This window comes from Phoca vitulina, unplaced genomic scaffold (genome assembly GCF_004348235.1).
Source record: "Phoca vitulina isolate PV1807 unplaced genomic scaffold, GSC_HSeal_1.0 scaffold2, whole genome shotgun sequence".
NCBI lineage: Eukaryota > Metazoa > Chordata > Mammalia > Carnivora > Phocidae > Phoca > Phoca vitulina.
In genome coordinates, this window is record NW_022589705.1 from 60331361 (window position 1) to 60347134 (window position 15774).

At 43.1% G+C, this 15774-nt stretch overlaps 1 protein-coding gene across 1 annotated transcript in view; it reads left to right on the top strand.

Moving 5' to 3' along the window:
* The window catches only part of RAB3B (RAB3B, member RAS oncogene family), a 65235-nt gene that overhangs the window by 36179 nt on the left and 13282 nt on the right, over positions 1–15774 (top strand). Inside the window, exon 3 of the mRNA XM_032416831.1 lies at positions 13312–13430. Within this exon, the coding sequence (XP_032272722.1) occupies positions 13312–13430 (119 nt within the window). The remainder of the gene's footprint in view (positions 1–13311; positions 13431–15774) is intronic.

The window sequence follows — 15774 nt, forward strand, 5'->3', positions numbered from 1 at the left end:
GGGAACACAAGCAGGGGGAGTGGGAGAGGGAGAAGCAGGCTTCCCGCAGAGCAGGCTCAATCCAAGGACCCCAGGATCACAACCTGAGCTGAAGGCAGACGCTTAACCGACTGAACCACCCAGGCGCCCAGTCTTTTCTATGAGTTTTTAACATAATTGAAGTCATACTGTACATTCAATTATATATCCTGCTTTTTTAAAAAAAGTAACATTATACATAAGTTTAGCTAACGTTGTTAGAAAACCTTTATGAATATGTTTTTAATGACTTCATAGTACACTATAGGGAGGTTGCACCAGATGCATTCATTAATTCATGCATTCAACAATATTTGTTGCACTTACATTATTGGACACTCTAAATCATGGTAAAAGAATGAGCCACAATCTCTGGCCTCTTAAAGCTTAGTTGTTTTCCATTATTTGAGTGTTTAACTACTTTTCAGTTTGTGGCTGTTATGAATCATGTTACAGTGATCAGTGATCATCCTTGTGTGTAAAACTTTTCCTAGGTTTCAGATGATTTCTTTTAAATAGATTTTTGGTAGTGAAATTCCTATTTCGCTCCATCTTTGCCAGCATGGAATATTACATTATTTAATTTTAGCTAATTCAAATAGGTAAAAAAATGTTACCTCATCATTTCAAATTGCATTTCTCTGATTACTTATTGAACAATCATCTATATATTTGTTAACCATTTGTTTTCTGCAAATTGTCTGTTCGACAAGATTCCTATTTTTATCACCGGCAATTTCTCAGTACAAGGTCTGACTATCATTTCCTTTTACTTGCTGTGACCTGGGAATGTATTAAGTATAATCTTGTTCCAAGCTTCTTTTTTTCCTCCTGGCCCTCTCCTACCTTACTTCCCCCACCTCTTCCTGTCTTGAAGGGGCTTTGGGTGAGTCACCTAAAAGATAGAGGAAGTGAAAAATTAAGTGAATCCCCCAGAGAGACTTCTTAGCATGCTCTGAATGGTGCTGATGTCAGTTTGGAGCCAAAAAGGGTGAGGAGGAAATGGGTTGGTAACTCTGATGCTAAATTTGTCCATGCCAAAGCACTAGGGTTTTATGGATGATGGTTCATTCTGCAGGTATCTTTCAAATACCTGCTACGTGCCCAGATCTGTGCTGGGTACTGATAAGGGCTTATTAGCTAGAGAAGACACAAATGAAATAGGTCATAATTAATAATCAACTATGTACACTTCAAAGGCATTCAGACTAAGTGGAGAGGTTCAGCAGATAATTGGAAATTTCCATCTAAAACTTGGAGGTGAGGGGCCGAGGGGAGGATAAAGAGCCAGTGTAGAAAACAGAGCAGGAGGAGGGGGAGATAAAGGGAACACACTAGTGAAGCAAGGTTTCATAGACAGAGGAAAGGAGGGTTTTCAAGAAGAGGAGAGTGTGAGGGAGCACCTGGGTGGCTCAGTTGTTAAGCATCTGCCTTCGGCTCAGTTCGTGATCCCAGGATCCCCACGTCTGGCTCCCTGCTCAGTGGGAAGCCTGCTTCTCCCTCTCCCACTCCCCCTGCTTGTGTTCCCTCTCTTGCTGTGTCTCTCTCTCTCAAATAAATAAATAAATTCTTTTAAAAAAAAAGTGCAGTATCATTTTAAAAGTTAAAAATAGAACTATCCTGGGGCGCCTGGGTGGCTCAGTCGTTAAGCATCTGCCTTCGGCTCAGGTCATGATCCCAGGGTCCTGGGATCGAGCCCTAGATCGGGCTCCCTGCTCTGTGGGAAGCCTGCTTCTCCCTCTCCCACTCCCCCTGCTTGTGTTCCTTCTCTCGCTGTGTCCCTCTCTGTCAAATAAATAAATAAAATCTTAAAAAAAAAAAAAAGGGTGTGTGTCTGGGGATGCCATCTTTATTATTTAGGGCAACAGAGAGATCAAATTATCAGCCCTTCTCTCCTTCATTCATTTCTTTGTTCATTTAGTATTTTTGAATACCTGCCAGGTGCTAGGCACTGCTTGAGATATTGCTGAAGGTACAGAAATGAAAGACAAAGCCCCTAACCCACAGTCTAAATGAGGAGATACAGATGGGAGTGGAGACAAATCCCTGCTGTAAGTGCTATGGTGCATTCCTTCAGAAAATATTTATTGAATACCCAAGACATGGCAGATATATTGAGGAACAGTGAAAAGAAGTCCTATGACCTTTAGTTTATCTGCTTGAAGTAAAATGTAATGCCTATATCTTAATGGAAATCATGGAAATCAATAGTTCTATCCTTGAGAGATTTTGAGTTTTGAGTTTTTGAGGGTTTTGTGTAAGAGACCAGTGCCAAAACTAAGAATCCAGGGCACTCATTTCTCTGGGCCTTGGCTTCCCATCTGTAAAATGAGGGAGTTGACCCTATATGTACTTATCATGGGATTTGTCACATGGGAAGTAACTTTCCCACTAGACTGAGAATTCCCAGAGCAGGGATTACATGGATCTTTTTTACTGGCACAGTGTGGGCTCAATAAATATTTGTGGAATTGATTATTCTCATAAGGGAATCTTCCTGCTCTAATACTCTATGCTCTGCTATCACTAAAATAAAGTCCCATGTACATTCTGTGGAAGCCCAGAAGGAATGATCACAAATTTTGATGCTGGATCCCAAAGAACTTTCTGGAATAGATGCCCTTTGACCTGGACCTCAAAGGTTAGATAGGATTACCGTGGGCAGGGAAGTGCTGTATAATCCCCAATCCTGGATTCCAGTGACCTCTTTCCTGCCCTTTACCCTCAAGTTACTACCTATATGCCCTTAAACTTTAATTTTCTCACCTGTAAACCAGTAGTGACAATAATGCGTGGTATGCTGGAAAGAACATCCTGTGGAGTCCAAATAGTTGGATTTGAGTCCCAGACCAGCCAAGTAGCCATATCTTGGGAAGACCTCTCTAGGTCTCAGTTTTCCTACCTGCAAAATAAAGGAGTTAGACAGGATAGCTAAGATTGATTTCTTCTGGCTCTAAAAAGTCTGCATCCAGGGTTATTGTTAGTATCCAATGAGATGATGCAACAAAATGTTTATAAACTGTAGGTGCTCCACAATTTGGTTTGTACTGCTGAGGACAGATGGGTGTAACACCAAGTTAGCTCCAAGAGATCACTTTCTCCATTCCTCAGTCCTGCTTCTCCCAGGCACCACTGAACCTCCCTGAAAAGCTCTCTACCTATGATTTCCTCCCATTCCCATGGGACATAATGCCTCAGCTCCCTGCTGCTGCAAAATACAGAGAGCTTGGAGCTTGGCAGCTGTGGGTCAGAGGGTGGGGTATGGGGAGAGCCAGTCCAGAAGCTCTCCTTACCTGCTTTCCTGGTACTCGTTATTTCTAACTCCCAACATGGCCCAGAGGTAGTGAATTGAAGAGGGAGGAGGGAGGAGTCTGGCTGGGGGAGAAGGTATGCAACAGGGCCATATCCAGGGATGGAGGCCCCAGAAATAACCTCTTACTGGTTGTGTGACCTTCCAAGTTCTGTCACTGCTCTGGGTCTCTCCCTTTGTCTATAACATGGAAAGGGACCAGTAAGAGTGGGTGGTTTGTATGATCTCACAGACCCTTTTCTAATCAATCTTGAAGTTCTAAATTAATTTTCCCTATACCAGCACATGGTCAGCCCTTGAGTTTCATTCAGCATTCTTACTAAGTGCCTACTATATGTCAGGTGCTATAGTCAAGGGCCTGGGATTTAGCTAAATATAAGATTGGGTCTTAAGATGCTCATAATCTGAAAGAGGAGACAGATAAATAAACCAGTAACTATAATAAATGTGTCCAGGGATATAAAGCCAAAGCATAAAAAGGCAGAGAGGGAAGAGGAGGTCAGGGAAAGCTTCAGAGAGCATGTGACCTTTGAATGAGTTTGTGAATTATAAAAGAGAAGGGGTGGGGATTCCAGTCAAACATCTGCAAATCAGCAAAAGACCCACAAGTAGTTGGGCAAAACTGGAACTCATGGGTTGAGTGGAAGTAAGAGAGAGAAGGAACTGAAGGGAAGCCTGAGCTAGATCCTGAAGTGTCTGTATGTTCTACCGAGAAGTTCAGACCCTGTGGTGTGGGCTATGGGAGGCCGGAGAAGGGATTTACATCAAGAGGGAAATAATGAGATTTGGATTTTGGAAAGACGCATCTGACATTCAGTGTGCTCCATTGAAAATGTTGCAGACACCTAATAAATTCATCCTTTCAACAAGTGTTTGTTGGAAATCTCCCCCACCTTATGTGGTAGTGCTATGCCAGGCGCTGAGACACAGTAGGAAGCAAAACCAGAGATCCTGTTCTTGTGGCACTTGCAGTTTGGCGGTGGAGACAGACTTTAATCAAATAATTACACAAATAAGTACAAAATTACAGTGGGGATGAGTGCTACAAAGGAGAAGGACATGGTGCCAGGACAGCATGTAATTGGAGCATTTGACTCTGCCAGGATGGTCAGGGGAGCTTCTCTGCTGAGCTGAGCTGAGCCCCAAGGGAAGAGTGTTACCTCAAGAAAAGGCACAGGAAGGCTGTATGGGAACAGCCTCTCAGGCTTCAGAATCCCACCCCATGCATGTTTACCTTCTGCAGCAAATTTCAAGCAAGTATTGTGTTGCATTCATCCTTTGATCTTCAGGACCTAGCCAACACTGCCACACCCAGTGAAGATTTGAAAGAAAAGAAAGGCAAAGGAGGAAAATCTGTTAGGCACTTTAGATATTTGAAGATAGCGGTGCTAGTCCCCAGTGTACTAAACATCTTCCTTCCTGTAGTTGTTCCTCCCGTGATACAGTTTCAAGTTCCCCTCACCGTTCTGTTCCTTCTGCTATTTGTCCAGGTCCCTGTGACAGGTGATTTAAAACAGAGATGTAGGCTTGTGTAAAGAGCTGTGGTCCCTTGGAGCCAAAAGACCTGGTTTTATTTAAGCCCCTTTCCATCATTCACTGTCCTTAGCCTCCACAAGCTTCAGTTGCCTCTGTTGTGGAATGGGGATTTGGTTCTTCTCTCATAGGATTTCTTTGGGAATTAACTGAGATAATAAGAACAAACTTTATAACGTCTAAGAGCTAAACAAACATAGGATTTAAATATTTGGAAGGCTGCCACATGAGTGAAAAATTAGATTTATTCTTTGTGTCTCCAGAGAACAGAATTAAATCAATGGATAGAAATTACCACATGCAGAGTTCAGCTCAACAGAAGGAAGAAATGTTCTTATAATCAGAACTGTCCATCAGTGGAACCACTGCCTTTTAAGGTGGTGGGCATCCAACATTAGAAACACTCAATACAAGTATGCCCTGCAGTAAATTCCTATTTTGAGTGAGAGAGCAAATTGAATAACTCTTAAGGTTTCCTTTTAACTTTAGAATTCAACAATCTGGTAGTCAAGACAAGTGGAGGGAGGAGCTGAGAGAGGGCAGATGTGGCAGAGAGTAGCATGAACAGAAATAATGGAGCAGAAATGAGTGTGGCACGTGTGGGCGACCATGAGGAAACTCTAGAAAGAAATGAAGGGTCTGTGTTGGGTATGATTCAGTGGTAGATAAAGAAGATAACTAGGGGCGCCTGGGTGGCTCGGTTGGTTAAGAGACTGCCTTCGGCTCAGGTCATGATCCTGGAGTCCCGGGATCAAGTCCTGCATCGGGCTGCCTGCTCAGCAGGGAGTCTGCTTCTCTCTCTGACCCTCCTCCCTCTCATGCTCTCTGTCTCTCATTCTCTTTCTCTCAGATAAATAAATAAAGTCTTAAAAAAACAAACAAAAAAAGAAGATAACTAATATTGGTTGAGCACCTGAGTGCCAGACACATGTGATTCCATTTAAGCTCTGTGGGTACAGCCTTACCCTCTGGTGGAGGGGAGATTGTTCGCCCCAGGAAGCCTTAGAGGACCTCCTATCTGGGAGGGGGAGGGTGCTGCAGAGTGAGCTGGATCCTGTCTTAGGGGGCATAAAGGGATCAAGAATACATAGTCTGGTTGGGCTATAGGTTGTACTGAAAATGCACAGGCTGTGGTCAAAAGACAGAATTTGAATCCTGACTCTGTCTCCTTATAGCTTGTGACTCTAGCAATTTATTTAACCTCTGTGATCCTCAGCTAATTTATATATAGAATGGAGACTCAAACTTACCCTGCTTTAGGCTGCTGTAACAATTAAGAGAAGTGATGTGAAATAAAGGGCATCCTGGGAAGAGCATAGACTTTGGAACCAGGTTTGAATCTGTCTGCCACGAACTGGTTGCAAGATCTTAGGCAAGTTATTGAACTTTTTCTCATCTGTGAATAGAGATAACAGTATTTCAAGACTGTTTGATAATTAAATAAAATAGGAAAGATGCTTAGCATGGTGCCTGGCATTTAACAGTGCTCAACTAGCAGTTTTATTTTGTTACTGTAAATAATGAGATCCCATATATAAAGCATTTATCAAAATGTCTGGCACATAGTTGATGTTAGCGTCTTTCCCCCTTGCCTATGTGTCTGTCTGCCACATGGGGCTGCTGGAGGCTGGGGCAGTGGCTTGCACACCCTGGTGTCCATTCTTTGGCATAATGCTCTGCCCATATGAAGAGCTCAATGAATGCCAGTTTCATAGGAGTGAATTGATGGTTCTTGATGACATGGTCTCCTTCCTTAAGTAGCCAGTGAGTCATGACTCTTTCTTTCTCCTCCTTCCTGTCTCCTCTTTGGTTCTATTTCTGACTCTCATCAGTAGGAGGGGAATCAATGTTTGTCAAAGTGATTTTTTAAAATAAAAGAGAGGGAGAGAGAGGGAGGTTCAGGAGCAGTTCTCTGGGCTACTTTCCATTGAGCATGGGATAGTGAGTGCTGGATTGTTGTTGTTCCAACCTTGCTTTTCTTGAAGTGAAATAACCATAACAACAATATCAACAGTAGTAGCAGGAGCTCCTATGAGCTTTACTGAGCACCTACTGTGTGCCTGGCATTGTGCCACGTTCTAAAAAGACATTATCTGTAATCCTCACACAAGCACTATCTGTAATCCTCACACAAGCACTTCAAAGGTGGTATTATTATCACCACTTTACAAATGAGAAAACTAAGGCTTAGAAGAGTTAAGTAATAATGAAAATGGTATGTACTCTCATATTTGAGTATCGCTTATGAGCTAGACATTTTAAAAAATCTTCTTTAATTGCAAACAGCCTACAATGTAGGCATTATTATTTCTATTCTAGATGTGAGGAAGCTGAGTGTCAGAGAGATGAAAAAAGCCAAGCTTTCCAAAATCACACAACTGATGAATGCAGAGCTGGGAGTCAGACCAAGCCCTGCTCAACTTTTACACTCATCTGTTCCCTTTCTATCAGGCCATTTGCTACTCTTTGAGAGAAGCATCATATTAAGACTCTGGCTGGAGGCAGCTCTGGGCAGGTTTGAATGAGTGGGAAGTGACACATAGCATGAAGCTCATCTACTCCAGCTGGGCAGACCCTGGGAAGCTGGCCTTGTTCCTGGGGCTAACTCTGGAAGTGCAGAAATAACAATTCTGATTCCTTTATGGCACTTACTATGTACTAGGAACCATTCCAAGCATTTTAGATATAATAACTTTCTTTTTTTTTTTTTTTAAAGATTTTATTTATTTATTTGACAGAGAGATAGCGAGAGCAGGAACACAAGCAGGGGGAGTGGGAGAGGGAGAAACAGGCCTCCGGCCGAGCAGGGAGCCCGATGCGGGACTCGATCCCAGGACCCTGGGATCATGACCTGAGCCGAAGGCAGACGCTTAACGACTGAGCCACCCAGGCGCCCCTAGATATAATAACTTTCTTAATCTTCACAATAAGTAGATACTGCTATTATTCCCACTTTATAGATGAAGAGAATATGGCTCAAAAAGGCAAATTGCCCAAGGAGGGGATTACACAAGAGGATAAATACCAGGAGACAGTGATCATTGGGAGGCATTTTAGAGGCTGCCTACCATTGCCATGTAGTATGCGGTTAGAACAGGGATTCACACCCAGGAGTCTAACTCCAGAGACCATGCTCTCAATCTCAAAACTATGTGGCCTTTTTGTTTAGCAAATGGTGATTGAATCCCTACTGTATGCACAGCCCTGTGCTAGGCACTAGGAGCATGGAGATGAAACTGTTTCCATGTCCAAGCTCACTTATTATTCCATACCAGGATTGTATTGTATTGTATTGTATTGTAATGTAATCTCTACACCCAATGTGGGGCTTAATTGGATATCAATTGGGTGACAGGACTCTTATGTCAAAGAGCTGTGGCACAGGGCCAGGCTCCAGTCAGAGGTGGGGGACTAGAAACTCTCACAGGGAAATGGTACAACACAGATGGAGTGAGAAGAGTTGAGACCTGCTAGCAGTGCAGCTTCTCAGAAATCTTGCCTGGGCCTCTAGATCACTACTCTGGATGGTTGGCTAAATTCTAAATCCTCCAGGACAAGATTTGGGGCCTGGCCTTCAAATGGGTGGAAAGAGTCTCATCTGTGGTGTTGACTCCGAGGAGCTCAGGAAGCTGAGTGAAGAGTGTATGGGGGTGGGGTAAATCAAATACTGCTGAAGTGTTCCATAGGTACACACAAGGCTTCTGCGTAGGTAGGGCAAACTGATGATTTCTCTCAGTAGTGCCTAAGTTACGTGTTCACTCACTCATCCATCTCTTCACTCATTCATTCATTCATCTGCTCACTCATTTATGAACTGGAGAAAATTATATTTGCCAGAACTCTTTTTTTTTTTAAGATTTTATTTATTTATTTGACAGAGAGAGACAGCGGGAGAGGGAACACAAACAGGGGGAGTGGGACAGGGAGAAGCAGGCCTCCCACTGAGAGGGAGCCCAATGCGGGGCTCGATCCCAGGCCCCTGGGATCATGACCTGAGCCAAAGGCAGACGCCCAATGACTGAGCCACCCAGGTGCCCCTATTTGCCAGAACTCTTAGGGAGAAGTACTGTATGTGGTTAGAAGGAATAAAGCTGCTTCAGGTGAAGAGTAAGACACCCAAAGACTATGCTCAACAAAAGGAGATGGAGATTTATATGCTCCCCAAGGATGGTGGGTGTAGTAAGTACAGATTTTGTTTTGCTGAGTAAGGTTGTGCAAGTCTGGGCCAGAGCTGAATTGCTGAGGACATGGAGAAAATGAGCCCTGCCAGAAACATACCTTATCTTTGATTTCTCATCTCTTCACCTCTAATCCATCACCATGCCCTAGAGTTCACCTCTTAAACATCTCTTGGATCTGTTTCTACTCCATTCTCATTGCTACCACTCTAGTTCAATCCTTACTGGGATTCATTTGAACCACTGCAAAGATCTTCTAACTAGCCTTCCTGCTTCCCGTCTCTTTTTCCAGTCCATTCTCCACATCACAGCCAGAGTGATCTTTCTAAATAAAGTTCAGATCTAATTATATTAATTCCCTGCCTCAAAAATCTTTTATTTTAAAAGATAAAGTCCAGAGGTGTCTGGGTGTCTCAGTTGGTTGAGTGTCTGACTCTTGATCTCAGCTCAGGTCTTGATCTTGGGGTCATGAGTTCGAGCTCCACATTGGGCTCTGTGCTGGGCATGGAGCCTAAAAAAAAAAGATAAAGTCCAAACCCCATAGCACAACATTTAAAGCTTTTTCCAGTTTCAGCACGTACCCATTTCCCATTTCCTGCCATTCCTTTTCTTTTGGAGTACTCAATGGCAAAAACTCTTCCTTCTGCCAAAATACTTTTCCTTCACTTCTCTGTTTGGAAAATTCTTCTTTAGAAAAGTCCTTGTTGTCCTCCTACTATTGTCAAATAAGCACATCTTCAGGCCAATGCTTCTGGACTTGGTACAGATTCCATTAGTGGGAGCTACGCTGTCTACCACATTTATGATTCTCCTCCTGGGCATATTATAAGATTTCATTTTCTTGGATGTGGGTGTGTGACTTGCTTTGGCTAGTGAAATGGGAGAAGTGGAAGTTTTAAGAGCCAACACATGACTCACACACTTTTTCCCTCTGGTAGCTGCTCTGTCAGTCTTTATCTTAGAATAAGGAAGACAAAAAGCAGAGCACCCAGCCAACGCTTAATGGATATGGAGCAATAGTAAAAAATAAAACCTTGTTTAAGCTGCTGAGATTTGGGGATTGCTTTGTTATTGAATAACTCAGTATATCCTAACTGATACACTATCTCTGCTTTGACATCTTCTATAATTACCCAAAACCACCATGTTTCTACCTTACCTGACATGTGTAACACATTTTCTTCATACTGATTATCTGGAACTCATGACATATTGCCACATATTTCTTATTATCAGTCTACTGGTGTATGTCTTAGCTACCTCTGCACTTTTACTGAGGCTCCCTGAGGGCAGGGATAGTGTTTGTTCTATGTTATATCACACAAAGTATGGTTCATGGCTAAGGTATAAATTGTAATGAGTGTCAGATAAAGTCAGATAGACTTTATTTTGAATTGCAATTCTGACACTTAGTGGCAATCTCTCTAAGCCTCAGTTTCCTCATCTGGAGTAAAATGGAGTAGCCATATATATCCTACAGGGTTTTTCTGAAGTATGTGGCTAACAGGTGCAACATATGTACAAATAATGGCATACTGTAGTTATTATTGTTCCCTTATTTGTTTTTATTATCATTATAGATTGTGTTCAGGAAGTATTTGTGCACATGTCCTTCATTGATTGAGGTTTAGTGGTATGTGCATTGGACTTGGAATCAGAAGCCCTGGATTTAAGGCATAGCTTTTGTCACTAGCTTTATGACCTTGGGAAAGTCACTTACCCTGGCTGCATTTTTGCATTCTCTCTTTTTTTTTTAATTTTTTTATTGTTATGTTAATCCCCATACATTACATCATTAGTTTTAGATATAGTGTTCCATGATTCATTGTTTGTGCATAACACCCAGTGCTCCATGCAGAACGTGCCCTCCTCAATACCCATCACCAGGCTAACCCATCCTCCCAACCCCCTCCCCTCTAGAACCCTCAGTTTGTTTTTCAGAGTCCATTGTCTCTCATGGTTCTTCTCCCCCTCCAATTTCCCCCCCTTCATTCTTCCCCTCCTGCTACATTCTTCTTCTTACATTTTTGCATTCTCAACTATAAAATGTAAATGCTAATAATACTTACCTCACAGGGATTTTATAAAATTTAAGTAAGCTAATATATGAAGAGATGTTTTATACATGCTCAAGTATCATGCATTCTAAAATTGTAATGAAACAGAAGATTGGCTGGTCCCTCACATAAGGACTGTGTGGACATACGTGAAACATCCCAATGTGCTCCAATAACACTTTACTGTTGGTCTTGTTTTTGCTTGCTTGCTTATATGTCTGTCTTTCCAACTAGACTGTGATCTGCTTGAGATAAAGAATTGTGTTGGGGGACGCCTGGGTGGCTCAGTTGGTTAAGCACCTGCCTTCGACTCAGGTCATGATCCCAGGATCCTGGGATGGAGTCCCGCATCGGGCTCCTTGCTCAGCAGGGAGCCTGCTTCTCCCTCTCCCTCTGCCTGCCGCTCCCCCTGCTTGTGCTCTCTGACAAATAAATAAATAAGATCTTTTTTAAAAAAAAAGGATCGTTAAAGGATTTTAAGCAAAATATTTGTTTCTCCCTATGTAAGAGCAATATGTGCTTATTGTAGAGGAAATAAAAGTGCATGAAAAAGTTTAAAATCCCTGTAATTCTTGACTCTCATACAGAGATCATCACTATTAATCTTTTGATGTTTTCTTCTCTGCATATATAGTTACAAAACTGATATTATATCACATGTACAAGCATTGTCTCCTGTCCCAACAAATATTTTTGTGCATAGGGCTGATTTTCTAATTTTGTAGCAAAAGTTTTGAGGAAGAAAATTTCTGTGTTAAGAGTGCAAATATTTTTTTTCCGTATTTTTTTATTATGTTAATCACCACACATTACATCATTAGTTTTTGATGTAGTGTTCCATGATTCATTGTTTGCATATAACACCCAGTGCTCCATGCAGAACGTGCCCTCTTTAATACCCATCACCAGGCTAACCCATCCTCCCACCCCTCTCCCCTCTAGAACCCTCAGTTTGCAAATATTTTTAATGGTCTTGAGACTTCCAAATTGATTTTCAGAAAGACTGAACCAAGTTTCCATGAGCAAGGAGTGAGGTTGCACATCTCACTACATACTCATCTATAATGGGAATTATAATTAAGAATAGTTAAAATCTGGGGCGCCTGGGTGGCTCAGATGGTTGGGCATCTGCCTTCGGCTCAGGTCATGATCCCAGGGTCCTGGGATTGAGTCCCGCATCAGGCTCCCTGCTCCGCGGGAAGCCTGCTTCTCCCTCTCCCACTCCCCCTGCTTGTGTTCCTGCTCTCGCTATCTCTCTCTCTCTGTCAAATAAATAAATAAAATCTTTAAAAAAAAAAAAAAAAAGAATAGTTAAAATCTTTCTTTTTTTTTTTAAAGATTTATTTATTTATTTATTTATTTATTTGACAGAGAGAGACACAGCAAGAGAGGGAACACAAGCAGGGGGAGTGGGAGAGGGAGAAGCAGGCCCCCCGCTGAGCAGGGAGCCCAATGCGGGGCTTGTCCTTTTTTCTGTTGGAATTTCAGTTATTTTCTTTCTTTCTTTTTTTTTCTTAAGTAAACTCTGCCCTCAACATGGGGCTTGAACTCATGATCCCAAGATCAAAAGTTGCCTGCCCTACTGACTGAGCCAGCCAGGCACTCCTCAATTATTTTCTTATTAATTTTTATGAGGTTTTATTTATTTTTTAAAGATTTTTATTTATTTATTTGAGAGAGAGAGAGTATGGGGGGGTAGGAACAGAAGGAGAGGGAGAAGCAGCCTCCCCGCTGAGCAGGGAGCCCACCACAGGGCTCGATCCCAGGACCCTGAGACCATGACCTGAGCTGAAGGCACACACTTAACTGACTGAGCCACCCAGGTGCCCAAATTTTTATGAGGTTTTAAAAACCATTTTATTGGGGCGCCTGGGTGGCTCAGTCGTTAAGTGTCTGCCTTCAGCTCGGGTCATGATCCCAGGGTCCTGGGATCAAGCCCCGCATCGGGCTCCCAGCTCAGCGGGAAGCCTGCTTCTCCCTCTCCCACTCCCCCTGCTTGTGTTCCCTCTCTCACTGTGTCTCTCTCTGTCAAATAAATAAATAAAATCTTTAAAAACAAACAAACAAACAGAACATTCTACCCACCAAGTACAATACAAGACACATAATAGATGCTCCTTAAATATATCTTGGGTTATTTGTTAATTATTCTGAGGACCTTTTAGGGACAAAAGTAGACTTTCTAGGAGGCTAACTCTTTCTTTTTCCTACCCAGGACACAGCTGGACAAGAGCGGTACCGGACCATCACAACAGCCTATTACCGTGGGGCCATGGGCTTCATTCTGATGTATGACATTACCAATGAGGATTCCTTCAATGCTGTCCAAGATTGGTATGAGATTCATTCATTCACCTCATTCATTCATTCACCTCACTCATTCATTATTCATCAAACTGTCTAGAAAAACCTAATGTGTGCTAGGCCTTGTGCTTTATGCCAGGGCAATCTGGATGAATCAGACGTGGCTCCTGGCCTCAAGGAACTCACAGATGAGAGGAAACCACAGATCAGTAAGCAAGCAGTAAGAATTTCATGTGACATGTGCAGTAATGAGGAGAGGCACCAGGGCTGTGGGAGCCCAACAGAGGGCTCTGACCCGGCTTGGGGAGTCAGGGGAGGGATCCTGGAGTTGCTGACACAGATGCTACATTTTGTAAGATGAACAGGAGTTAGCCAGGGGGTGAGTAAATAAGAATATTCCAGGAAAAGAATGCAGATGTGCAAAGGTGAGACGGTAAGTGAAGGGTACAGGGAGAGCAGAGGTCATGAAGAATTTTGTGTGCTGGGGTAAGGAGTTCGGAGTTTATCCCCTAGGTGATGACATTTGAACAGAGAACCAACAGGTTCAGATTCATGTTTTGGAAAGATCATTCTGGTCCCAGTAGTGAGTGAATGCACATATGACTCCCCCATAAAGTTTATCCCTAGGCTGGGGGTCAAGACTACATCCAGTCCAAGTTTGTAAAGATTCAGTATACAGTGGAAATCAGCACAGCTCCAGATGTACAACCTCTGAGTAACTTACATCTTTCTTCCTGGAGCATAACTCACCGGGAGAAGGGAGCTGAGGGGAAGGGTAGGTGAGAGGGAGGGCCGGGGCCCTTGCCCAGTGGAAAGGATGAGGATGGGAGAAGGTGGAACATCTGTGCCATGGGTCTTGTTCAGAATCAGAGAGGCTGAGCAGGCCAGGCATACAGCAGCAGCGCTGGCCAGCGCCAAGCTTATCTCCTGTTCCCCTTTGCATAATAGCCACCCTTTGAGGACTTCCCTTCTCCGACGGAACAGTTGCCATGATTTGTGGAGTCCTGTGGGTGCCTTGTAGCTTTGAACTGAGAGTGGCTTTGCAGCCTGTCCAGGGTGCCGTGCACATGTCTGTCCTTCATGGTGGTTGACATTCTCCTTCCCAGCCTACCGGGCATCTTCCCCCTTCCTCCTTTCTCTTTCTTCTCTTCTAACAAGTACCCTGTATCTTCCTTTTCCTCCTTTCCTTCCTCTCTTTTCTCTTTACTCCCTTTTTTTGTCTTCCCTTTTCTCTTCCTTTCCCCCCTTTTTATTCCCTCTCTTCTCTACGGTCATGATTTGTCTCCCCTCCTCCTCTTCCCTTCCTTTTCCATCTTTCCCTCCACCTCCTACCCTGGAGTGATAAGCTGTTTTTTTAAGTGTCTTCACACTGCTCATTCCCTGTTGGCCTGACCTTCCTCCCTTTCACCATCAGTCCCTGTTCATTCTGTCTCAGGAACACAGTGAGTTTAACACTTGGTGACAATTCCTCCAAGAATAACCTGAGTTGCTAATCTGGGAGCTGAGAGTGGATGAGGGTGGGAGGAGGGAGGAAGATGACAGGAAGAGGAGTATGGGGAGACATGGAGACTTGGCTCCAGTTACCTGCCTTGAGGCTAAAGATTGAATGTCTATTTCTCCCAAACCCTGGCCTTTCAGTTTTGCCTCTGAACAACTTGGTCCTGGATTAGCCATCTAAGTCCCAGTGCTCAGCACACAACCTGGCTCTTTGTCAGCCCACAACAAATGTGGCTGAGTGAATTCTGTACCTTGAGGGAATGGCTTCTCCCCCTTAAAGAGAAGATTAGTGGGGGATCAGCTTTATGAGCAGAGTCGGTAATAGGTCCAGGTTGCAGTTAGGGTTGAGTTAGATTGAGTGTCAGTGTCAGGATAGGGTAACATTTAAGATCTGCTTCAGGATTAACCATTAGCTGGCTTACTCATTCATCAGACAGTTGCTGACACCTTCTGTGCTCTGTGCTGGGGACTGGCACTCCAAAGATGAATGAGACTCCCTGCCTTCAAGGAGAGACTTATAAATTCAGCCAAATGTAGCAGGTGCCATGGTAAAGGTGTAGGGGACCAAAAGGAGAAGTAATCATTTCTATTTGATGGGGTGGTTAGAGACAGAGTTAGGCTCATCCCCACAAAGAGATGTATCCACAATATAAGGGTCCTATTTTATCATTATATTAAAATTTTGTTTCTCATTATATAAGTAGCGTATGCTCACTTTCAAAAATTTGAAAAATACAGATTTTTCTGTATTTTTTAATACAGAAAATTTAAGATTTTATTTATTTATTTATTTGACAGAGAGAGACACAGCGAGAGGGAACACAAGCAGGGGGAGTGGGAAAGGGACAAGCAGGCTCCCCGCCGAGCAGGGAGCCCG